This window comes from Myotis daubentonii, chromosome 19, assembly GCF_963259705.1.
Source record: "Myotis daubentonii chromosome 19, mMyoDau2.1, whole genome shotgun sequence".
Taxonomy (NCBI): domain Eukaryota; kingdom Metazoa; phylum Chordata; class Mammalia; order Chiroptera; family Vespertilionidae; genus Myotis; species Myotis daubentonii.
This window is the reverse complement of record NC_081858.1, coordinates 7,449,872-7,475,155: the sequence shown is the minus strand read 5'-3', so window position 1 is coordinate 7,475,155 and position 25,284 is coordinate 7,449,872. Positions and strand designations below refer to the sequence as shown.

General features: G+C 48.6%; 1 protein-coding gene and 1 long non-coding RNA gene across 9 annotated transcripts in view; one reads left to right on the top strand and one right to left on the bottom strand.

The window, feature by feature from the left end:
* Positions 1–21,716, top strand: part of FBXW8 (F-box and WD repeat domain containing 8) — a 119,583-nt gene extending 97,867 nt beyond the window's left edge. For 2 of the 3 annotated variants that reach the window (XM_059676679.1, XM_059676680.1), the window contains exons 8-11: positions 3,357–3,484; positions 16,648–16,821; positions 18,777–18,887; positions 19,406–21,716. In XM_059676679.1, coding sequence (XP_059532662.1) covers positions 3,357–3,484; positions 16,648–16,821; positions 18,777–18,887; positions 19,406–19,550 — 558 coding nt within the window. In that variant the 3' untranslated portion in view covers positions 19,551–21,716. Of the gene's footprint in view, positions 1–3,356; positions 3,485–16,609; positions 16,822–18,776; positions 18,888–19,405 lie in introns of those variants that run through there. The other variant, XM_059676681.1, reaches the window with a different exon arrangement.
* On the bottom strand, positions 14,525–25,284 carry LOC132221984 (uncharacterized). Of its 6 annotated transcripts, XR_009450121.1 has the most exons (7): positions 25,053–25,284; positions 22,405–24,959; positions 18,745–18,911; positions 18,204–18,281; positions 17,676–17,820; positions 16,277–16,982; positions 14,525–15,446 (listed from the first exon to the last, which is right to left on the bottom strand). It is a non-coding gene; the product is annotated as an uncharacterized LOC132221984 (long non-coding RNA). The 6 variants fall into 6 exon arrangements; XR_009450123.1 differs by having other exon boundaries at positions 18,204–18,261; positions 18,741–18,911; positions 22,405–25,284; XR_009450124.1 differs by lacking the exon at positions 17,676–17,820 and having other exon boundaries at positions 18,204–18,261; positions 18,741–18,911; positions 22,405–25,284.

Below are 25,284 nucleotides of genomic sequence, written 5' to 3'. Positions count from 1 at the left end.
CAAATCATTGACTTGATTCTTGCGCTCCTCTGGTCTGCTGTCGGGAGTCTGTATAATATTCGTTATTTCAGTCCGTGTATGCTTAATTTCTAGTTGGTTCCCCAACATAACATCGAGGGTCTTATTAGTTTTCTTGTAGATCTCATTAAGTTTATCGGCGGCTTCTAAACAGTTCTTGAGAGACCTTAGAAGTGTGGTTCTGAACTCTATATCTTCCATTGACAATTTTGTCCTGTTTCTTTGTCTCCGCATTTTGTTATGCTTCCTTGGTGCACCCCCTAGTGGTCTTTGTTCGCAGTCTTATAGTTAAACCTTGATTGTTGTAGCTAATTCCAGGGAGGGTTTGACCTCCAGGCCAAGTGGCTATGAGAATCAGCTGTGTCAGCAGTGAGAGAACTTCTGTCCTCTAGGGAGGTGCTAATCTAGCCTTTGCCTGAGGCTATCCGGCAAATGCCTCTGTGCAGGGCTTGGGCGGGGCAGGTCGCACAGGATCAACAGCGTGGGCCGGAGAGGGAGAGAGCAGTTATGGCGGCTCTCAGTCCTGTCCCCAGGGGCTCTGCCTCTCTGAGTCCCAGCACCCGCTGCAAAGCTCGGAGAGAAAGCTGCACTCGCTCTGACCGAAGCCAGACAGTCCCATTTCTCCCGTTTGAGTCTGGATCCCTAGAGACTCGCCCGGATCTGGAGCTCAGAGTCTGCGACTCCCTCCCGATTGAAAACGCCAACCACGCCCTCCGCCGCCAGCCCGCTCCGCGCACTCCGCACCTCAGAATTTAACTTCAGCACTGCGCCTCCTCTGAGTGTCCGTATGCGTTTCTCCTTCCTCCTAGTTGTAGGACTTCCACTCAGCCAGCATTCCTGTGGTTCTGTGTGATGTCCGTTCCGTCTTTTAGTTTCACTTTTGAAGTAGTTGTTCAAAGCAGCAAACTCCTGCGTTAACCTATGCCGCCATCTTGGTTCCTCCCCGGAAATGTCAGAAGTTGAAGTATTTTAAAAACTATATTGAACCGTAGCCAATTTGGTCAGTGGTTAGAGTGTCATTCTGCAGACTAAAGGGTTGCAGGTTTGAATCTGGTCATGGCATGTACCTCGGTTGCAGACTCGATCCCGTTGGTGCCAGTGCAAGAGGCAACCAATCACTGTGTCTCTCTCACATCAGTGCTTCTCTTTCTCTGTCTCTTTCCCTCTCTTCTATTCTCTTTAAAAAAACAATCAATGGGAAAAAAATATCCTTAGGTGAGGATTAACAAAAAAAACACACCCACAAGATATATTGAGTCCAAGAATCCTACTGAAAGGTCTATAATGATAAGTGTAAAATATTACTTTTATGATAGACCATGAAGTTGCTGTTTTTAATTTTTTTCTCTCCAGGAGCTGATTTTATGCAATTTTTATGTTATTCCCTGTAGATAGAAGATTTGATTATTACTGTGTTCTTACCTGGAAGAAGAATCTTATTTTGGATATTTTAGAATTGTTGAAGTTTTCTCAGAAACTTTTATTTTCAACTGCATAAAAATAACATTTATTTTGCTTATGGGTTAAAGTTTGAAATCGTCCTCTTCCAGATGCTGTTATCAATAGTATTATAGTGTTGCCTGGACTATTAGGAATTTCTAAAGACTCACTTGTTAGAAATGTGTGTTGACAATGAGATTGATGAAGTTCAAGGTGGAGACAATTTGTTCACTTCTCAATACTAAAATAAGAACCTGTATGTATACTAATACTTGATAAATGAATAGGTTAACATGACAGTGAAAGCACATTTTCATATGTGAACTAAGAGAAGAGACTCGCTACAAAATATTCATATTAAAACTTTCGAGTTCAGTGATTGATTTTAACCCCATGATCAACAGAATGGAATGTAGGCACCGAACTGTGTTGATGAGGAGGTTTTTGACTGTGAATTTGGGGGCAAGATGTGTCCTCAGTACTTACAACAGTGACTGACCCAAAGCAAAAGGTTCATGTTAATTAAGTTGAACTGAATTACTAAGTTTTTTTTAGTAGAAGTCTTAAATCTTCAGAAAGATTATTTATGAATCATCTTTTTATTTTTCTTTTGCTGGAGAGAAGGCACGGAAGTGTTTACATTAAAAAAAATAGATTGTTGCCCTAACCGGTTTGGTTCAGTGGATAGAGCGTCGGCCTGCGGACTCAAGGGTCCCAGGTTTGATTCCGGTCAAGGGCATGTACCTGGGTTGCGGGCACATCCCCAGTGGTGAGTGTGCAGGAGGCAGCTGATCGATGTTTCTCTCTCATCGATGTTTCTGGCTCTCTATCCCTCTCCCTTCCTCTCTGAAAAAAAAAATATATATATATATACATATATATACACACACACACACACATACATATATACACACACACACATACATACATACATACACACACATACACACATACATATATACACACATACACATATGTACACACACATATATACACACATACATATATACACACATATATATACACACACATACATATATACACACATACATATATACACACATATACACACATACGTATATATACACACATACATATATACACATGCATACATATATACACACATACTATATATACAAATACATATATACACATACATATGTACACACATACATATATATACACACATACATGTATACACACATACATATATACACACATACATATACACACACACACATATTTTTTTAAAAAATATATATATATATTGTCTAGAGATCAAGACCACCTTCTTATTTGCCTCTGTACGTTATGGAACCGAGCTCCTTAAAATTAGCAAGTGGAGAGTGACTGAAGAGAGAAGCATTGGGACCAGGACTTGGGGTTTGTCGTTTAGTCTGAAGGACTCATCTAGTGGTTAACTGTGCAAGCTTCATCCTCCTGGGTGCTGGAACCGTTCTTTCCTGCGCCTTCCGTGGTATGAATACAGGGAGCGGAAGAAGAAAGAGAACCCGCGCTGGCTGACCGCGCACTTCTGGATCTGCTTGCTTTCCCATGAATTCCAAACCAGGCGCAGTCAGTGACCTTCATTTCCTCTTAGGAGACGCAAACCTAATTTCTTCATTTGGCATTTTTCTGTGTGTCTTTTGAGTTTGTTTGCACCTTGGACTAAGGAATTCTCTGGATTTTCCTTTATTTCCTTTTGCATTTCCTTCTATCATTCTAACAGCCCTCTCCCTACAATCTCACTCCCTGGAAAAGGTCAGGGTATTTAGTGGCAGAACATCTTTACTAGGTGCCGGGGCAAGGCCCTGCCTGGATGTGCTGAAATGAAGCGTGTTGATGTAGGGCTGCTGTATGTACTAATAACAGGGCACCCGCATGTTCTTTCTCCCCAGATCCTGGTCTACAGCCTGGAAGCAGAACGCTGCCTCTCGAAACTGGGCAATGCGCTTGGCGACTTCACCTGCGTCAACCTCAGGGACAGCCCTCCCCACCTCATGGTCAGCGGCAACATGGACCGGAGGTATGTCTGAGTAACAGGTTTTGTAGCCACAGCCGTTTGTGTCGCGGCTTGGCCGCCCAGCCTCACTGCTCACGCGTGTCCTCCGCGGCTCACACTCCGCAGTGCTCACTCCACGGCTCCGTCCACCGTGCTCAGCCCCATCCCAGAGATGCTGTCTCCGTGAACCTGGAGAACAGTCTCGCATTAGGTAATAGTTGGACGGCGCTGTCTCTGCCTCCTTTCTGCAGCGCCACGGGAAGGTGGTCTTTTAAGCCATTTGGTGGACGCAGTTGGTGGAAGGCCCAGTGAGACCACTTGGAATAAATTTGTTTGGCATTTAAAAGCTCACTTTCTAATATTAAAAACAATAACCTAAGGGATGAATCATGTTCAACGAAATAGGGTTGCCTGCCAAATGATGTCAAGAGTGTGTTTCCGAGCGCCGTGGTGTCCCGCTGGTGATGGGGAAGAGGCCGCATGTGAACAGATTCCAGTTCCTATTTAGGTGATTAGCAGCCTTCTCTTCAGCGCATTGGCTCGGGAGTCGGGTTTTCCCGGTGCAGGTCCCGTGCCAGCCACGGACGCTCCAGGAACCATCAGCACGAAAGGATTAAAGTGTTTGAAAAGACTCCGTGTCCAAATTTTAGTGTTTTTCCCCCATCCCCATGTCCTCTCCCCATGTCTTTTCTTTTCCTTTTTTAAATTTTTGGCTGGTTATAGGCCATGTCTGATCCAGCCCTGAGGAGAGGTGGCATGGCTAGAGGCCAGGGTCTGCACGCCCCTCCTCTGCTGGCCCCAGGCTGCAGGTGGTGGCTGCTCGGCAGGGGGATCAGACGCGAGCGGGGGCTCCTCTGTGCCAAGCCCCACATCTCTGCCGCACCAGTGCAGCACTTGCAAAAATAATCATTTTGTCAAACAATATTTTCAACTCCTGACCTTCACCCCTCCACTACCCCTTTCCCTCAGAGCCAAAAGAAAACGTGAGAATGCTTTACTGAAAGGAAATACTTGGTTGCTTTTCTCAAGGCCCCCAGACATGGCCGATATTTCCAAGGCTTGAGAATGAACTCCTCAGTGTGTCCAGTTTTCCTCTTAAAAAGCCCAGCCAGGCTTGATAAGTGGCCCCGTGTGCCTCAGCAAATGAAACACGTCAGTTTGTAGTTTTACCATCACGTTTTAGTTTCCAGACCGAGCTACACAAAGGCTCCAAGCTTATCTGATAGGGTCTCCCCAAGGGACCTCGCAGCTCCTCGCTTTCCAGGAGAGCACATGCAAGGGCGCTGCGGCGTCCAGGCAGGAGGGTGGGGCTTGGTGAGGTTTACAGCGTGGCCGTGTACGCGGCCGCCACAGCTGGACTCCCGGAAACCTGCTTTCCGCCTGCCTTAGCCCAGTCTGCTCTAGAGGACGGGCCCGCCAGGCTGTCGGGACCACTGTCGGCTCCACCCCGATGCCAGGTAGTCCGAGTGGCACACACTCAGTGTGTACAGCGTGTCCCCAAAATGTACACATAATTTGAATGATTATAAAGTCAGTGTTTATTAGCATACTGTTCATTTTCAAAATTTAAAGGAATCCAGGAATGAGTAATTTTTTTGTCAATGCCTGTTTTCAAACTGATGACCGTTCTGGTCCAGGCACTGCTGATAACACGAAGCAATGGAATCACAGACATCAAGAATCATTTCGTTAGGTAGTTGTGTGCCTTTAATTCATCAACTGCTACCGTAAACTTTATCTTTTATGTATCCCCATAAAAAAAAAGTCTAGTGCACTTTAGGATAAATTTTCTTCGTTCAAATCAGTTAAAAAGCAGTGAAAATTAAGTGAGTTATCAGTTAAAGTGTATATACACACACACTCCAGAGTTAAGCAAAGCTGATTTAACTCCGGAGCAGGCTGCCTGCTCATGCGACCATTGCCAGGGAGGAGCTACTGCTCAGCGTGCAGAGTTCGTGGTCATCTTGCAATCCAGACTTGATCACATTAAGCCCATTTTATTAGTAAACCAATGTTATTTTTTAAACCCTCTGTCTCCGTGGATGAAAAGAACAGACTAGTGACTTGGAGTTGGGGAGGGGGCCATCCTAAGTGGCCTCAGTCAGGGCAGCCCCACCTCTGTGTGCCAGCTGTTTGACCAGAGTATGTCCGAGTCCCACCATCGTACAGAGGATTATTCCTGTGAGTCAGAGGAGCAGGGTAAGCGATATGAATTTGAAACACAGGGGTTAAACATTGTACATCTGGAAAAAGGAAGGAATAAGGAACCTAAACTTCTAAATGTAGTACAGGGAAATATCGTGAGGTTTTTTTCCCCTCAAAGGCTTAATAGCTATGAGTAGGAGCTCATTAGAGAGGCACACCCATGCTTGTACAGCTTGTTTTATTTCAAAAGTAGGAGTAAGGGGTCAGATACTATGAAAAGAACTACATCCTAGACTGTTACTTAATGGCTAATGCAATTTTTAAAAACCTGGACCCTCCTTTTTCTTAACTTAAAAAACGGAATTTCCAGTGCATTCTCTTAGTACTTTATAAATAACTTGAGAATGACAGGGGCTCTAAAGATGCATAAAACTGTCCCAGATTAAGACAAAAATAATTTTTCATTAAAATAAGGAAATCAGCCGAAACTGGTTTGGCTCAGTGGATAGAGCGTCGGCTTGTGGACTGAAAGGTCCTAGGTTTGATTCCGGTCAAGGGCATGTACCTGGGTTGCGGGCACATCCCCAGTAGGAGATGTGCAGGAGGCAGCTGATCGATGTTTCTCTCTCATCGATGTTTCTGACTCTCTATCCCTCTCCCTTCCTCTCTGTAAAAAATCAATAAAATATATTTTAAAAAAATAAGGAAATCAGCTTGAGTTAGTTTGCAAACAGGTGGAATTTGCAAGGAGTTTCTTTTTTTGGTGAGAGGTGGGGGGTGCGGATGTTAGACCTTTTAATATTGTCCCACAGATCACGGAAGCTCTGTTCACTTCTTTCCCAGCTCCACTTCTTCAGGTCACATGGTATCTATTGTGTAACTTCAGGTTCACTAGCTCTTCCTCTGTCATCTCCATTCTGCTGATGAGCTCATCGATGACTTTTATTTCAGATTTTGTATTTTTGAATTCCAAAATTTCCGTTCATTTCTTTTTCATAGTTTCTATTTCTCTGCTCCAAATGTCAGTCTTTCTTACCTTTTTACCTTTTTTAAAAAAATATATATTTTATTGATTTTTTTACAGAGAGGAAGGGAGAGGGATAGAGAGTTAGAAATATCGATGGGAGAGAAACATCGATCAGCTGCCTCCCGCACTCCTCCTACTGGGGATGTGCCCGCAACCAAGGTACATGCCCTTGACCGGAATCGAACCCGGGACCCTTCAGTCTGCAGGCCAACACTCTATCCACTGAGCCAAACCAGTCAGGGCACCTTTTTACCTTTTTTAAAATACATGTTTTTATTGATTCTTTTAGAGAAAGAGGAAGGGAGAGGGATAGAGAGAAAATCATTGATTGGCTGCCTCTTGCACATCCCTTACTAGGGATCGAACCCGTGACCTCTTTGGTTCATGGTTGATGCTCGACCACTGAGCAACACCAGCGGGGCACCATTTTACTTTTACCTCATGGAATATAGTTACAATGGCTGCTTTAAAGTTATTAATGATTCCCCAAATCTGGGTTGTTTTAGGGTTGACATCTGTTAGTTGTTTTTCCCTTTGAGAATGGGTCACATTTTTCTGGGGTTTTTTGGGGTGCGGTGGGTATGTCAGGTAATTTTGGTTTGCATCCTGGACATTTTGAATGTTAGGTCCTGCCCACTTTGGATCCTGTTATATAATCCTCTGGCGACAGTTGAGATTTTTTTACTGATTTAAAGGCAGGCCGTCACCCTGGTTAGGTGCAGACTGCAGGTGCTGTCTTGCCTTTGGTGGGTGTTGATTGCAGTGTCTGTTCAATTTCCAAAGCCTCTGCCGTGCCCCTCTAGCTGTGGGCCCATGTGCCACGCGGGTTAGTCTGAGATGGCAGCAGGGCAGAATAGTGGAGTCCTCAGGGCCTCCACAGGGGCCTGTCTGCACAGCTCAGAGAGGAGCCTGGGGTTGCTGGGGGTCATTCAGAGATGGGCTCCCTTCTCCGGGTCCCCTTTTCATCCCTGTACTTGCCAGCCTCCAGGGCTCCTTTCTCTGGGCCTGTGATGAGTAGTTGGGTTTCTCTCTGTTTTACCTGCCTTCACTGCTGCCACCATGCAGTTCTATGATATTATTTGGGCCGCACGGGCCCCCTTTCCTGGTTCTTCAGAGTGAAGTTTCTTTTAGTGTTTAAGCTCCTGCAGCACCACACGGCTCTGCACTGGCGCTCATCCCCAGCGCGAGGCTCGGAGAGAAAAGGGAAAATGGGAAACCTTTTCCCCACCGTCTCTCCTTAACTCCCCAGAGTACTCGGGAGCTTGCTTTTTGTGTTTTGTGCAGGGGTTGTGGTTGCAGTCAGCAGAGGTCAGAGCCGTGTTGGGCTCACTGCATCTTGGCCAGCATCAGAACTCACTCTCTTAAACGATTTAATTAAATGCTGTGTTCAGCAGTAGAGGCTTTGGTAAAGGAGGCCCCTTCCTATCCTGTGGCCCTCAGTCTTCTCCTCTGTGATCTGCTCCTTCTTTCCCAGTCAACTCTGGGTCTAGAATGGAGAAGCTTATCAGTGTTCTGCCAGGGAGAATCAGATAAGAGTTGGGGTAAGGGCATATGTTAGGTTGTTAGTGGGTTGCCAAGGCAGCATTCACTGAACCAACAAATCCCACTGCTTCTTCTCCATAATAAGATTATTTTTTAAAATACATTTTTATTGATTTCAGAGGGGAGGGGAGAGGGGGAGAGAGAGAGAAGCATCAGTGATGAGAGAGAACCATCAGCTGCCTCCTGCACACTCTACACTGAAAATTGAGCCCGCAACCTAGGTATGTGCCCTTGACCGGAATCGAACCTGGACCCTTCAGTCCGCAGGCTGATGCTCTATCCACTGAGCCAAGCCAGCTGGGGCATCTCAAGATTATTTTTTGCAGCTTTATTGAGAGAAAATTTCATACCTACAATTCATCAATTTAAATTGTGCAATTCAATGTAAAGTTCACAAGGTTGTACAACCATCACCAAGTTAAGTCTAGAACATTTTCATCACTTCACATAAACCTCGTACCCATTAGTAGTCACTCTTCACCTCCACCCTGTCCCTCCAGGTGTAGGCAGCCACTACCTACTTTCTGTCTCTGTGGATCTGTTTTGAACACCTCACATATAACATAAATGGAATCATATAACATGTGACCTTTTGTGACTGTCTTCTTCCACTTGGCATGTTTATAAGATAAACTTGCAGCATGAGTCACTACCCCCTTCCTTTTTACAGCCAAATACTATTTCATTGTATGAATATACCACATTTATTCATTTGTCAGTTAATGGGCATTTGTGTTTTGGGTTTTTTTTTACCATTATGTATGCTGCGGTTACCATTCAAGTACAAATTTTGTGTAGATATATGTTTTCTGTTCTCTTGGATATATATTTATGAATGGAATTGCTGGCTTATTTGGTAACTGTGTTTAACAACTTGAGGAATTGCCAGACTGTCTTTCTGAGTGGCTGTTCAAATTTCTCCACCTCCTCAACAATATGTGCCATTGTCTCTGATGGCAGCTGTTCTAATGGGTGAAGTGGTATCTCATTGTGGTTTTTAAAATTTTTTATTAAAGTTATTGGGGTGACCTTGGTTAATAAGATTATATAAGTTTCAAGTGTACAGTTCTATAATACAGCATCTGTATATTGCATTATGCATTCACCACCCAAAGTCAAGTCTCTCTCAGTCATGAAAAGCGAAATAAGTCAGACGGAGAAAGTCAAGAACCATTGGTTTTAGTTTTCATCCTCCTGGTTGCTAATGACGTTGAGCACCCTTTGATGGGCTTTTGGCCTCTCTGGATAAATGTGTGCTCAGATCGTTGGCCCATTTTTTAGATTGGGTTCTCTTTTTACTTACTGAGTTGTAAGAGCTCTTTATTCCAGATACCTATCCCTTCTCAGATAGAATTTGTAAATATGTCCTCCGCTTCTGTGGGTTGTCTTTTTATTCTCTTGTCTCTTGATGGTGTCCTTCGAAGCACACAGGTTTTCATTTTGATGAAGTTCAGGTCATCTCTTTTTTCGTTGTTACTTGTGCTGTTGGTATTATATTGAAGAAGTCATTTACTAGCCCAGAGTCACAAAGATTTACTCCTGTTTTTTCTTCAAAGAATTTTTGTACTTTTGGCTCTTAGAGTGAGGTCACAATGCATTTGGAGTTAATTTTTGTATATGGTGTGAGGTGGGAGTCCAACCTCATTCTTTTGCATGTGGATAACTAATTGTCCAGCATCGTGTGTTGAGAGGACTATTCCTTCCCCATTGAATTGTCTTGGCACCATTGTTGAAAATCAATTGACCATAAAATAGAGGGGTTATTCGAGGTATACTCATCTGATTAAAATTTAAAAAGAAATTAAAGTAAATGGAATGTTTCCGCGTTTCCAATTTGGGGTCATGTGCCCTATTATTTTGGTGTTTCCTACATCATTGTGTCTAGAGGTAAAACCGTGGGCTGGCTTGTAGGGGCCACAGAATGTACGGCCACGCAGGCTCTCTCATGTTGACCTGGCTGAGGAAACAGGCCCAGGAAGGTGGAGTGATTAGTCCAAGGGGCCTATTGCTCTTTGTGGGCAAGATACGGAGAACTGGCGACTTCAGCGACGCAGCTTTAAAGTAGAGAGCTCTCAGCATAGCCTCGTTGGATCAAACTGGGCCATTTTTCTAGTTGCTGTTTCAAGTGAATCATTTACTAAAGGCCATCACCAGTATTATCTAGATAAAGCTATTGATTTTGGCATATAAAGGTTATTTTAAAAATCCTCTTTAATAGCCCAGGTTCAATGAAACAAAACAGAATCATGTATTGATTTTTTTAAAATACTAGTTTTCTTTATTAATTTGGTCATTTTTTTTAAAAAGCCTATATTTTAATGCCTCTTGCTTGTTCCCTTTATTTTCTGGATAGAAATATAGCTGAAGGGCAGGTCCTTCTTAATGAAACTGCCGAGCTGAGCCGGAATAGGCTTCACCTTTGCCATCTGGTGCAGCCTGCGTTATTATTACACGGGATTATTTAATCCAAAGCAGTGGGAAGCGAGCCCTGAGTTGTGACCCCCAATTAAAGAGTCTCAGCGCTCACTGCTTGCCCTGACAAATACAAAGTTGCGGTGTGCTCTGGCCCTGCTGCCTGCTGTTAGAGAGCGAGAGTGGGGCGTGCATGTTGTATCTGCTCCATCTGCAAGTGTTGTAATAAGTTATTCAGAGCTCTTAGCACAGGACCAACCCGAGCGTGCCTCCCTCTCCGTTCCAGCACGTTTTCCTGCCCATCAGATGGATGCTCCTCTGTTGGAGGCTTTGGAAGGTTCTGGTGTCTTTTGTTTTAATTGGCGGGCTAGAGCTGACTCCTATGGTGCGATTTTCATTAGAGAGGGACTGGAGAGAGGGAGTGCTGGAACAGCCCTCCAAATCCAACCATGAATATTAAACATAATACAATTACAGCTTTCGGACCAATTATTTTTCTTTTCAGCGGGCAAAGTTGATGAAATACGTGCTAGATAGGGACTCAGTACCTACTATTGGCTTCTTTTTGTCCCTGGAATCAGCCGTCTTGGCATATACTTGTGCCCATTTGCTGTGCTACCTGTTCCCAGCGCCGAGTATTTGATTTGAGAGCTGAGGACACGGGCTTTGCCAAGGTGCGCTGCGTTCGGGTTGGTGCCACGCACCGTCAGCTGTTCGAGGCAGACACCGGACCCTGCATGTGAATCTGAGCGGCCTGTGTGGACCTCGCACGCTGTGGTGCGTGCTGTTTCTATCTGGCGACAAGAGGCCAGAGTGATGCTCTCCAAGGAGATGTCATGTAAATGCTTTTCCTTTTCCCTGTGGGGAGAAGTGAAGTCTGTTTTGGCCCACTTTTGTCTCCTTGGTGATACAAAATACGCAAGTGCTGTATCTTTTGGTATATTTGTTTGTTTTGTTTGGAGCCATCCGTGCTGGTATCTAAATACAATAGGAAAACAGATGGCAAACTTTGAACTTCTGGACCAAATTCGTGTTTGCCTTTGTCTCCTTAACAGCCAAACTGTAAATTACAGAGCATAAATATTCAACAGAGGGGCTCTTTATGAAAATCACCACGGCAAAGTAGGCCTTTATTAACCAGATATGTGCTGAAAAGTGTTTGGGCTAAATGTTTGCTTTCCTGTCCCTTTCAGGTCCCCATTAGCAAGCCGTTGGGCTGTGGTTGCTACAGGCCAAGCTCCTAGGGTGCTGACACCTTCCTGCCCTTTCGCCTCCAAGGGCTGGAGGGGTGACCTTCGTTTCCCAGCACATTGCACGTTCTCCTGCATCCCTGCAGGCCCAGCTCCCTACTGGGAAGTGGGGGATTGAAGGGCTGCTGGAGTAACAGGGGGTCATCATTAATATGTGTCACCCAGTTAGTTGCACGTCCTACCCAGGAAGAATTCATGCATCTCCTCTGTGCTCTGAGGTGACATCTATATTTGAAGCAGAGTAGGTATGCACATGGGAGGGTGAGGGATGTGTACAGTTTAGAGTAACGAATGCCTGCGCACGCCCCACCCAGCTTAAACAGCGTGGCTGTACCTCACGGTGCCCGTTACAGTCACAAATGAGTTCTTGTTTCTTAAAACAACGTGGCAGTGTCCTGAAGAAAAAAGTAAAAGCCGCCTTTCCCCCCTTATTCTTAGCTGCCACTCTTCCCCCAGGTAACTGCTACCAATTTGAATATGTCCTTCCAGGATTTTCTTTACATTTTTTCAATTTTACTTAAATAGGTATCCTGTACATTCATACTTGATTAAAGACCACAGAGGCACCTGGCCAGCATGGCTCAGTGGTTGAGCATCAACTATGAACCAGGAGGTCACGTTTTGATTCCTGGTCAGGGCACATGCCCAGGTTGTGAGCTCGATCCCCAGTGTGGGGCGTGCAGGAGGCAGCTGATCAGTGATTTTCTCTCGTCATTGATGTTTCTATCTCTCCCTCTCCCTTCCTCTCTGAAATGAATAGAAATATACATTTTTTTAAAGCACAGAGGCATTAATAGGAAGCATTCGGTCTTCTGGGAACAGTGAGCCTGTTCTCAGGAGCGACTGCACGCGCACAGCATACACCCTCCGCCTGTCACACGCAGGCCGCAGTTGGGCGTAGAGCCGTGTTTTGGTGACAGCTGCCTGTCAGTGTTCCGAGCTCTCTCTCACTCTCCAGTGGCTGCACAGGCTCCACTGTCCGGATGCACCGTGATTGCTTTAGCTCTCACTCCATTGAGGGAGCGAGTTGTGCCATCCAACTGCATGAGGACTTAAATGTTTTTCTAGTTTTTCCCGTCGCTCTAATGTCATTCCTTAGTAGGGCATGCCTTTTTTCCTTAGGTTGCTTTTAAGACCCCTTTTAGACTTTTGCATATTCCCACTTTATGATATGATACTCTTAGGTGGTATTTCTGTTTATTTTGATTATGGCTCATGAAGTATGAGTATGCATCACTGTCATTGATTTGAGAACCATATTGGCCATTAACTACTTGAATATTGCTTCTTTGCCACACACACACTCTATTTTTTCCTTCTGGAACTTCTTTCCAACACATGCTGAACCATTCCTTCTATTCTTCCTGTCTCTTAACCCCTCATTCACATTGTTCCCCTGTTTAATTTCTGTTCTGCATTCTAGGTAATTTTTCAGATCTATCCTCTAATTCATAAACTCTTCCAGCCTGTTAATTCCAGGGACTATATTTTCACTTGTAGAAGGTTACTTGGCATTTTTATAAAGCAGGAATCTCAATGCTCCCACCTCCTCCCCCTCTGGGTGGGCCTGTGTCCAGGTAAGATCCAGACCCATTGGCTCCTGAGATTGGCACCTGCCAGCAGCCTCACCCACCACACATGCACACAGGAGCCTGGCACTGCAGCTCCAGCTCTCCAGGCTGGTTCTCAGCTCGAGCCCTGGGGAAGTCGCTGGTTTTGTGAGCTCAGTAGTGCATTTAAAAGGATATCCAGCAGTATTAAGGGATTTTCAATGAGTGGGTCAACAAGTTGCTGAAACAGAAGCCCCATCTTTTGCTACTAAAAACAGTGCTGTGGCCAGTGGCCTTGTATGCATTTGTACACATGCGATATATCCTGAATTCTTAGAAGCAGAACTGCTGGGTCAGTAGTGTGTTTTTTATTTTGTTGGATATTACCAAGTCACTCCCCAAAGAGGGATTTATGCTCACATCAGCCACACTTAAGTACCTGCCTCCAGGTCTCACAGCACGGAGGGGCTCAGAGCGTTCTGCCAAACTTTATCTTTGCTGGGTGATAGGGGACAAGTGGTGTACTGCATTAGTTTTACTTCCTAATTTCTCTCATCGCCAGTGAACTAGAACATGTCACACATGTTTAAAAACCATTAGTATTTCCTTTTCTGTGAATGGTTTTCTTTTCTCTCCTGTTACTTTTGGGTTGTCAATCTTTACTATCAATTTGAAGGCATTTGCCAGCCCTCTCTGTTACCAACCGTTTCCCCACTTGATCATTTTGCCTTATGATTTTTCCCCCATGTGAGAAAAACTTAAATACTTTATATACAGTTATCAATATTTTTCTTTTTGACTTCCAGGTTTTTTATATTTAGAAAGGCCTTTCCTATTCTGACTATTTAGAGTTTAATTATGTTGATTCTTGAGCCTTCTATAATTTATTTCGGTATAATGTATATGGTAGAACTCTAAAATAAAGTTATAGGGTATTTTGCCTTTAATTGCTATTATAAGTGGGGTCTTACATTTTTAAAGCTAGTGGTTGTTGGTACATAAGATACAGCTGTTGATTTTGACATTAATTTGCATTTGATTCTCACCTCATTTTTACTGGATTACTGGATTCCCACCTTATGTTTTTATTTAATTATATCCATTTTTTAAAAACAATGTAACATATCAGTGGTAAAAGTATAGGTCACTATTTTTTAAAGACTTTTTATTAGGAATAAATATTATATTTCATCAGATTTCGTTTCAGCATCCATGGGAGTGACCATGTGTTTTTTTCTTGTTTGTTACAACAGTAGGTGAATTGTGCTCACAGGAGCTGGGTGGATTCTGTTAGTTAATATTTCATTCAGGTCTTAGCCTTGGTGCCGATCGATTGCTGCCTTCCTGCGTGCTCTCCTCGTCGGTTTCTTGGAAGAGCGTGCTGGCTCTATGGAGGTCTGGAAGCTTCCTCCGCTCCTGCGGGCAGTGCCGCAGCCGGGGGCCTCCTCCCAGGCAGGCCAGGTGCTCTGGTTCTCTGTGCAGGACAGCTGCCCCAGTGTACTCTTTGTTACTTCTGTTGGGGCCGTCTGCCCCCAGGGGTCTTTCTTGGAAAGTCATGCATCATCTGTATCTTCAGATTTGGAGATTTAAACAATTAAATAGAAAACCTGAACAGATTATAATGACCAAAGAAACCAAATTAAAAAATTAGGTCCATGTAGGTTTTCTGGGTTTTTTTCCAGGCAGGTTTTACTGAACATTTAGTGAACTGTACCCTTCATCATTCTAAAGTACTCTCATCTCATCTCTGTGCTCTGAAATCCCTTTTCTGGTGTTAAAATTGCTGCCTCTTCCTTGCACCTGCAAACATGGCATGTGTGTAGCATATATTGAATTTTGCTCTGTGACCCGTTTGAACTCTTCTAGGTGGGTTTGCTCTGTGTGTATCTACTGCCCGGCAGACACGTTCGGTCTTAAGCCGGCTGTCCTCTTATGCTACGCTCAGTGTTTGTTCTGTGCGTCACTGCGTGGTCTGTGTGTTGGCTCCTCACAGTCCTCTGGGATTGTGCTGCAGCACTTTCTTTCCAAATAGCTACAGGTTGCTCACTCTGAGTCCTTTTCTGTTAAAAGAAAAAACAAAAGCCTTTTAATTTTGCCTTCAAATTTGGTAGGTAAGCTAGGTATAGAATTTTTGGTTCAAAATAATAGATTTGTGTGTGCATTCTCATAACCGAGAGTGAGGGACATGCCTCAGGTCATCCTTTCTCACCACAGTTTGGTGTCAAACACATGCTTTGGTCATGTTGGCCACACCAGCATTCTGTTCGCCCAGCGCCCCCACTAGGTGAGTTACAGCATGGGGTCTCTTGTACACACATTTTTGTCTCATTCAGTGGGAGCTCTTGTGGCTGATTTCAGAAGCTAAGTATGTTGGGGTTTCTATGGAGAAGAGATTTCTGTCTCTATATAGTTTATCCTGATGTGGAAGGTCACATACTTGTATAAAAAGTAGTTTCTTTAAGAATTCAGATGATTGGCCAGTGTGGCTCAGTTGGCTGAGCGTTGTCCTGTACACTGAAAGGACAATTCCTGGTTGAAGCGAGTACGGGAGGCAACTGATCCATGTTTCTCTCTCTCTCTCAAATCAATAAAAAGCACATCCTCAGGTGAGGAGCAGGGAGAATGCAGATGATGACAAGGCAAGTGACTCTTCCCAGACTTTAGATAAGAGTGTGTGGGCACCGGGCAGTCACTTCTCACGGTTCTGTTACACTTGCTCGACTGCAGGCGTTCCCTTCCCACATTTCAGCAAGATGGTGGTGGACAGAGTTGAGTAAAATGTTATTTTTCCTCAACCAGGTAAGGGTTTGGGTGGCAGACAAGCGTAACTGATTTGCCCTTAACAGAATATTATACCACAAGCAGTTTCCGTGCTGAGAGTTAAACTTACCCTTAGGGCAGCCGATGCCCATGTGGAGGCGGAGTTCACCTTCCTCTGTGGACGGGCACCCAGGGCAGGCGTCTCCCTGTTGAGCAGATAGAATGAGTGACAGGCACCTACTGGATGGGTTCTGGGTGCTCTTAAATCCTCCCAGCTAAGCTGTTGTGGGCTCTTCACTTGTTCATGCCTTGCGTCTGGGCCTCCTCTGTGTGGCGGCGTACCAAGGAGGTAACGTTTTCTAGCATGTTTAAATCTCTGCAACCACAGGGTTTTATGGTCTCTGTCTTCATAGGGCTGTTGTGCCTAGACCCCAGCACAACCCAGGAGGGTTTGTCATTTCAGGCTTTCACTCTAACCTCTGCTCATCTTGGGCCTTCCAGGGTGAGGATCCATGACCTCCGCACCAACAAGATCGCCCTGTCGCTCTCTGCACACCAGCTTGGCGTCTCCGCCGTGCAGATGGACGACTGGAAAGTTGTCAGTGGAGGCGAGGAGGGCCTGGTCTCCGTGTGGGACTATCGGATGAACCAGAAGCTGTGGGAGGTGCATTCCAGGTAAGGCTGCTGCTCGGCACCTCTAGTTCTAACAGTAATGACGACACTAGTTCAACCTCTGAACCAGGTGTTGTGCTCAATGCCATCTGGGGCTTACAGTCCTCACCGTAACCCCGAGAGCCAGCTGCTGTGATCTCCATTTTCAGGTGAGGAAACTCCGGCTGAGGAATGGAGCCGGTCACGGTCAGTAGAGAGGCATTTCCTCTCTCCCATTGTGAAAACTGCCTAACTCATTCCCACCTCCCTCCACGCAGAGTCTCAGCGGCAGGATGTGATGCCTGCCCGTTCCCAGGACTTCCTTCCATGGTGCAGAAGGGCACTTAGGACTGGGTGGGTTCAGGCTTGAACTAGGAGGAATGTGCAGTCTCAACCTTTAACTCGAATATTCAGTTAAATAGGCACAGGCCGAAGGCTTCACAGGTGTAGGTATGTTTACATGAGTGGAGCCTAACTGGTTAAACACTTTACAGCAAGCATGTCAAACTCATGGCCGGTGGGCCGCATGCCTCGTTTATTTGGCCCGTGTTAGCCTTTGAGTTTGACATGCTTGCTCACCCCCATCCACTCTGCTTCTGAGGCAGGTGGGAGGAAAGGCCCAGCCTGCAATTGTGAGCTGAGCTTTGTTCCTCCTCTAGTGCAAGTCATGGTAAACTGGGCCCACGGGAAGGCAGTGCTAGCGAGTGCCTCAGCAGCTTTTATAGACTAGAGCCCTGGGTTACGTGCACTGCCAGGCAAGCCCTCCCAGAGGCCCTTTTCTGACTTCTGTGGTGATGCACTGAGTTGCCACCAGGTGGTGCCAAAAGGCAACTAACACTCCCACCCACTGGAATCCCTTTTAAGAGTCTAGAACTGACTCCACCTGGCTCTAGCAGTGCCTCCCCTGCGTGCAGCTCACTAGGCCTGCACTCCAGGTCTCATTCTCTCTCCGAGCAGCTGCGTGCCCTCGGGTGAGCCGTGCTGGTGAAGCCGGGTCTTCCCAGCACTGTGGTGCTGACTCATCTGTAAATGCACATCCAGTTCGACCTCCAGTTAGTGGCTTGTCCCTCACCAGGTCACTGTTAGCTGATGCCTCACTGCAGTCGCCTACCACTGCTGCTGTGATGCTCTTCTGAGCTCTGTCCAGCTGGCGCTCGGGCAAGTGCCTGTCTCCTTGAGTCCTGCTCACACCCGTCCTTTCTCTCCATTCCTCCTGCCTCCCTGGGCTCAGACTCCCTTTATGCACGAGAGAATCCCCCTCTCCTGTGCCCTCTGAGCGGGCCTGTCAGCCGTGGTCTCCTCCCCTGAGTGCTGGAGCCTGGGCCCATCTGTGTGCCCTGTACCATCTCCTGCTCGAGGAACCTGTAACCCAGCTTCTGCCTCCCCCCCCCCCAGGTATGTCTTACCTTGACTAGGCGGGCATCTCTGATGGCAGGTCTCCGCTTGCACTGGACATTTTTCCCCCTGGGTGTCCTGGCTCAGTGCTGTGACCATAGTAGCAATGAAAAGGTTTTAGAATGAACAAAACTTTGTACATAAATTTCAAGCCGTTTCATTCCAAGATTTTCTGAATGTGCGTTTACAACCCAGACTACCTGTGTCACGTGGAACCCCCCTGACTAGGACTGCAGGCCTTTTATGGTTCTGTGCCTGCAGATGGACCTGGCTCGGAGCTGGAGTGACTTGTCCCACACCAGCCTGCCTGGGTGTTCTCGCCTGCGTGCTGCTGAGTTTGTCCTTTACGTCCCAAATACGCCCCGTTGTTGGGGGCGTTCAGACTTGTTTACAGAGTGGGCCTGGCTCTAACTGTGGGAACTAAGACGAGACATCGCCTGGGGGGTGTCCTCTGTCAAAGAAACGCCTATTTAGAGGGTCCTAGGGCCCTGTAGTTCTCAGCTTCTAGGCTGGCAGCACATGCAGGATGTGCTCAGTTTCCAGCGAACTTACCTTCAGCAAAGTGCTCTCCCCTTGTGTTCCAGACACCCCGTCCGCCACCTCGCCTTCACCAGCCACAGCCTCATCACGGCCAACGTGCCCTACGACCGGGTGGTGCGCAGTGCCGACCTGGACAACTTCGCCACGCACAGGAGGTCAGTGGGCTCGGCTGCTATGGTCTGGATGTGCAGAAAAAACAGTTTATGTTTGATCTTAGAATAGGACCCCCATGTCACACTACTCCCTACGGGATGTACCCCAGGCACAGGCAGCTAGAGATGCAATAGGGTGAGTGATATTAGCAAATAATGTGCTGCGTGCCGTGTTAAGTGTTTTCCCCACAATAGCTCACTGCTTCTGCAGGATGGCTGCATGGGTGGGGACACAGAGAGGCCAAGACAAAGGGCTTAGGGACCTGCAGTGGTTAGAGTCCTAGTCACGGCTTCTGAGTTAAGGCCCCCTGCGGGTCAGCTGCCACACAAGGGAGACCCCCTCCCTCCTCCCTCCATGCACGAGGCTCGGGTGCTTCTTATTGGCCTGGTCTGAGCAGCCTGTGAGGCCGGGGCCTCTCCTCGTGGCACTGACCCGTTCACCTCTGGTCCTGGGATCCTGTGTCCGCTCACTGTGGGCCCAGAGGGCAGATCTGCAGGACGCCCTCTCTGTGCTCCTCTAGGCACCGGGGGCTGGTCCACGCCTACGAGTTCGCCGTGGACCGGCTGGCCTTGCAGAGTGCTCTTCCCGCCTGCCGCTCGTCCTGCGACACCACGGCGGGTAACAGCTATGACCTCGCGCTCGCCTTCCCCTCCGACAGTACTTAGGGGACAGTGAGAAATGGAAAGCACACCAGGACCTCTGCTCCGGGTCTCAAAGGTTTGGGGGAAGAAAGCAACCCCGGGTACTTGCGTGAGGCACCTTCCCAAACTGCCTGCGCTTTCCCTCTGTCCGTTTTCCTCCCGCGACTGCACAGCTGGGGCTTGTCAGGCTTTTTCCCTTCACTGGTCCCTCTCTCCTGGCTCTGAGAACCACACACTGCTGACTCACATGTATACCGCCTTCCCCACATCCTCCTCCTCCTCCAGCCAGCCCGCCCGCCTCGGGGGGACACCCCAGCTCCACTAAGGCCCGGGCTTATCACTGTGAACAAGGCTCTCTGGGCCCTGCTCCCACCTGCCCAGCCTCCAGCCCTGCCCCGCGGCTGTGCCTGGATGAGATCGGGTGTTCACGCAGGCGGGCTTCTCCGACACCATGTCACCAGTGCACACCTGGGTTAGCAGTATTTTTCCACAGAGCTTTTATAATTATATATTTATACCATTATTCCACTAATGACTATTTTGCTTCTTATTGCGTCTACATGTGATACAAAGCAGATATTTTCTACATAATCACTGAATAAACAGCCATCCTCCAAGTGGGATGGACAGTGATTCTACACGGGAGGAACCGTCATGTAAACCACTAAGATAAAGCCAAGGCGAGAGAACTGTTCCGTTTGATAAACAGCTTCCACTTGCAAAGGACTAAGTGGCAAACCATTGCCTTACCCTTGGTTTACAGTGTTGGCAGCAGCCACCTGCTAGACCTTCAAAATGTCACAGTAACACGGACAGAACTAAGAGAAGCAAGACCCATATTCCAGTGAGTTAGCAACAGATCACAGCAGCAAAACCACTGAAGCACGAAGATGTACTTGGTGTAATATACAAGTTGACCCAATAGATACATATGGAATTTTGTACCTCTCCAAATACCCACAGACCATGCACAGATTGATACCAGACAGCCCTTCCTCAGCGACCCTGAATCCTAATGCCATAACACTGAAGACCAACAGAAAGCTAAACAACAAAAACACCTGCAAATTCTAAACACTCTGACTTGGTTTTGAAAAAGGAAATCAAAACGGACCTGAGACCAGGAAAGCACAATATCCAGCCAGGAGAGGCTCCCCCCCCCCCCCACGCTTAGCCCAGCAGGGGTGGCCACGGCAGTGGAGCTCGCACACAGCGTGTCAAATGGCCCAGCCCTGCGGGCCGTCACTCAGTCCCAGCACCTTTGATCGTGAAGGTTCCGATTACTTAAGATCGACATTAAAACCCCACGTCCAGCAGGAGGCCAGGGGAGCCGTGACTAGGAGCTGTCCCCTCTCTGCCCAGCCTGCCTTCCTGGAGGCGCACTGTCGGGACGCGACGGCTTCGGGAGTGAAGCGGCTGCAGTTAGTAAAGGAGGGGTTTCCTCCCTGTCACTCGGGTTCCGACCCCGTTTCTGGAAGCTGTTCCTCTCAGTCTTAAGGCCACTGGGTAACGTTTTTCCTTTGAAGAAACAGTTCTGCCCAGTCTGATCTCCCAGCTCATTCTTCCATACTAGCTTTGCAGCAATTTTACATAATTGAACAGTTTAAAGAAATCAGACCCAGACAATTACACCAAAATTAAAAATAGTTTTAAACTATTGCTATCCACTGCAACAGCTGGTCCAGTGTAAAATGTTACAAGCACAGGTCCCCCCCACCCCGTATCTAACTTACCTCCCCATTCCTGAAAACTGAGTTTTGCAAAGAAGAGATTGTCACCCAAACCGTCATCTCCAAGCACACCCGCCTCAGTGTTTGCTGCTGTAAACGTGACATCCCGGAGACACGGCTGGGTGGGGAAAGGGTCAGAGTCTCTTTATAAACCACCATTTGCCCAGCAGCAGAGAAAGGCTTGGCCATGTCCACCCCTCTGCCCACCCCTTGGGCTGTTCCTCCCCATGGGCTCCTTTCAGAGAGCTGCTCCCACGTTCTGAGCTGGTTGCAGATCTCAACTCTGCTTCCCAAGCTCTTCCCCACTGTCGCCCTGCAGACAGAAGGGACTTGGATGTGCTGCGGGGGCCAAGGGCCAGACCCCAGGCTCTTGTGTCCTGTCTTAAAACGTTGTATGACTTTTGCTTTCTACTTCATTACTATGTTTGTGTTGGTTCTAATATTAAATTTCTTAAATGTTTTTATTGCTCAGTTGATTTGCCACCCCCAGCATGGCTCACAGTGACAGTCCCCTGGCCACCACTCCCCCCAACCCCAACGTCTCACCATGCTGGGTGGCCTGGCTCTGCCGCCCATGATCGAGTCATTATCTCAGAACTACCACTACAGGGTTCTGAGCCCAGGTGCCAGGGAACCCACAAAACTACCAGTGAAATTGTGCACCGGACACATCTCTGCCACTAGAGGGTGCTGCTTCAGTGCTGCTGGTGCCGGTACAGTAGTTCATGGTTGGAAGACCCCTGGCTCACTGGGTCTCAGCTGTTCGGAGGAAACATCTCCCGACGCAGGGGTTGGGGCCTTTCTGAGGGGGAAAGTGACAACCCCAAGATGAAGTCTCCCTCCCCAGCCCCACCCGGAGGCTCGTGCTTCCTGCTCTGCAGTTGAATGGCAGACCCTGGCCCTGCAACTCTGTCCGTCGTTACAGAGAAACGGCTTCCCCAGAGCTGGTGGCCGCCAGTACAGCCGGGCCGGGACAGCGGCTCAGGCTAGAACTGCCTCCTCCCCCTCCTCCTCCTCCCTGACTTGGGGCCTTTGCTCTGGGCAGCAGCTGTGGCGGCCCTGAGCTTACAGAGCTGGCTGCCCGGGCACCGTGCTGTGAGCCTCACAGACCTGCCCGCCTCACCCCCTCGGCCAGGCCAGATGGTCACCTGGCGGCGGTGCAGGGCCTGCAGCGACTTGGACGGGCCGCCTCCACTGTGCGGTGGCAGACTCCCTCTGGCTGCGCTGCCGCGGGTGCCATGTGGCGCCGGCTCGCTTTCAGCCTCCGGTGTCGAGCGAGGGCTTCCAGCAGCAGGCTTCCGATGGCCCGGCACCTGGGCTTCTCTTTCCCTAGGGAGGTGCCCCACCCGGAACTGAGCTGTCCTGCCGCAGCTTCTCTTCCTCCCACTGCTGGGACAGACGCTGCCTTCACTGCTCTAAGGTGGGGGTGGCTGCACACTGCTGCTCAGCACATCCCGAGACCTTACTGCTGCCCCTGAACTACGTGGGTGCAGACCAGACCTAGTCTGTGCCCACGAGGTCACCAGCGGGTCAGCGGGCCCGGCAGCCATGGGTGCTGCCATTAGTTTTCCCTTGGGGCCCAGCTCACGCACCATCAGGGACCCCTGCTGGCATGCTCACAATTCCTAGATACAAAGGCAACCCTAATGCCCTGGGAAGTGTGCTTAAAACCCTGGCCCCTCCCACTCCGTTCCCCAAGGCCTCCCCAAGGTCACTGTGGGACGACAGCTTGCAAAGCAGGTGTTTGCAGAACCCTTGCCAACGCGACTTGTATTTTTAACTCTGCAGCAGCCTGTGTAAACCACTGTGCTTTCACAGCACAGCGCAGCCTCCTTGCCCTGCAGCGAGGAGGGACAGGTTCAGCTCAGTGACAGGGTCGGGCCATACGGGACCCGACTCCCATTAGCGAAGCACAGAGAGAACTTTCCAGTCCCTTGGACCATAAGATAATGGAATTGTTTTAAAGTCCAGCAATAACTCGTTCCCTGAGAGGGTGCTCGGCCAAACTTGGAAGCTGCTGTAACCTTACTCCGTTTCCTTATCCATAATTCATGTCTATCGTGGCTGCGAAATGTCTCCCCCAGGCCTCTCCTATTAGATTTCCATTACACAGCCCTTTTGTAACCCTACCAAACTGCTGTTGTGTCAAATTGCCGTATTCGTCCAAAAGCCGAGTTCTGGTACTCTTCCCCCTTGGCGGTGTGGCGGTGTAGGATGAGATCCCACTTTCCACCTGAGTCCTGGGTAAGTGGCCTCACCCGCCACCTGGGCACCGGCCCTGCCCGTCTCTCCCTCTGTAGCCTGAGGCCCTCAAAGCCCTGACAGCAGCTTCCTTCAAATATTTGGCTTTGCATTGATTTCTGCCTACTTCCTCTTAGTCACTGCAGTTCCTGATAGAAGGAGGGCTAACCAGTGCATCTACTTGACTTATCATCTGCCTGAGTTAGAATCAGTTTCAGAACAAACGTCACCTGCTGCGATGAGGTGGCCCTGCCAGGGGGCTGCTGCACTCGCTCTGGGTCTGCAGCCAGCTGGCCCCTCCTGGGCACACCCGCTCGTCCCGCAGGTAAGAGGAGTCGTTTCCAGGCCACTGCGCCTGGCCCCTGCCCACTCCACACTGCCAGGTGGCACCTCGAGACCTGTGCCGAGAGCAGCGACCCTCAACTTGTTCATCAAAGGCCAGTAGCCCCACTAGACAGTGAAGTAGCCTACCCTTTGGGGAGGTTTGTACCAGCTAAGTCAGCCCTGGTCACCCCCGCAACCAACCAAACGGGCAAAGGCCCAGACTCACAGACAGCACCCCGGGGGCCAGGCGGGAGCGCCGGGTGGGCTGGGCAGCACAGGCTCACAGCACTCATCAGCTTCCTTCTGAGCAGCATGGCCTGGGCTCCTGGTGAGTAAGTCCCTAATGAGCCGTTTAAGGTGAGCAGTGGCCCGAAGCTTCAGACATCAAGCCTGTCCCTGTGTGGTCTGCAAGTGAAAGTGTTTGATGCCCGCCCACATCCCAAATTCCAGCTCAGGACTTGGGGCCGGTGGAAGATGCATTATTTATAAAAACACTTTACATTAATGAGCTGCCTTTGTTGAGAAGAACGAAACGGAAGCAAACTGGGAGCGTCCAGCAGATCCAGGCCTGCTGTAGCCCTGCCAGGGCCCTGCCGCTCTGACCCCGGGGTTCCTCTCACTGGGCATGAGGAGGGTACCACGCCTCCACACGGCTGCAGGGTGCACTGGAGGCGCTTCCTGGGCCGGATCCCCCACACCAGGGTGTCCAGTGACCCCAGAACCCTTCTGTCGGCCAGAAAACCCAAGGGCGTGAGCAAAATACCCCCAGCAGCAAGGGAAGCAGGAGGAGGCCCCATCCCAGCCCCACCCCAGGGAACAGCCTGTCTTCCTAGTTCTTATTGGTCTTTCCCATCAGATGTGCCGCTGGAGGGCAGGAAGCAGAGGCCTTCGCCCTGACCTTCCGCTCTAGATGCCTAAACGTTTGTTGAGTTACGTGCTAGTCTAGGATGCAGAGCTCTGGGCAGGACTTCAGACTGTCCTCGTCACTTACCCTGAGGTTGGGCGGCAGCCTGACCATCCACCTGCAGCACGGGGTGTGGGGGCTGCTGTCCACGCACGAGAGACCGTGGTGGCGGGTCCCAGGCCGGCGTCCTCGGGCACAGCTGGGCTCCGAGGCCCGGCCCCATCCTGCCAAGCACTTTCTGACAGCAGGACGCAGGCAGGAGCCTCAGTCAGCCGCGTCTGCCACCCTCGGACTCCTGCCGTCCACACTGCCCCGCTTCTCTCCAACTCCCCTTGCTGCTCTGTTCTGGTTTTTAAATTTAAATGCCGACATTAACTTCATCCTAGATAGCACATCTTCCTCTGTGTGCCGGAGGCAGATAGGGGTTAAGGTGAGGCCCTGGGAAGGGAGAGTTGGGGCCAGACAAGAACAGGTTAGAGACCCACGTACACCCGGCTGTCCCTTTCCCAGTCTGAACCCCAGTGCGTGGGTGTGAGAGAAGTCCTGTAACGCACTTATG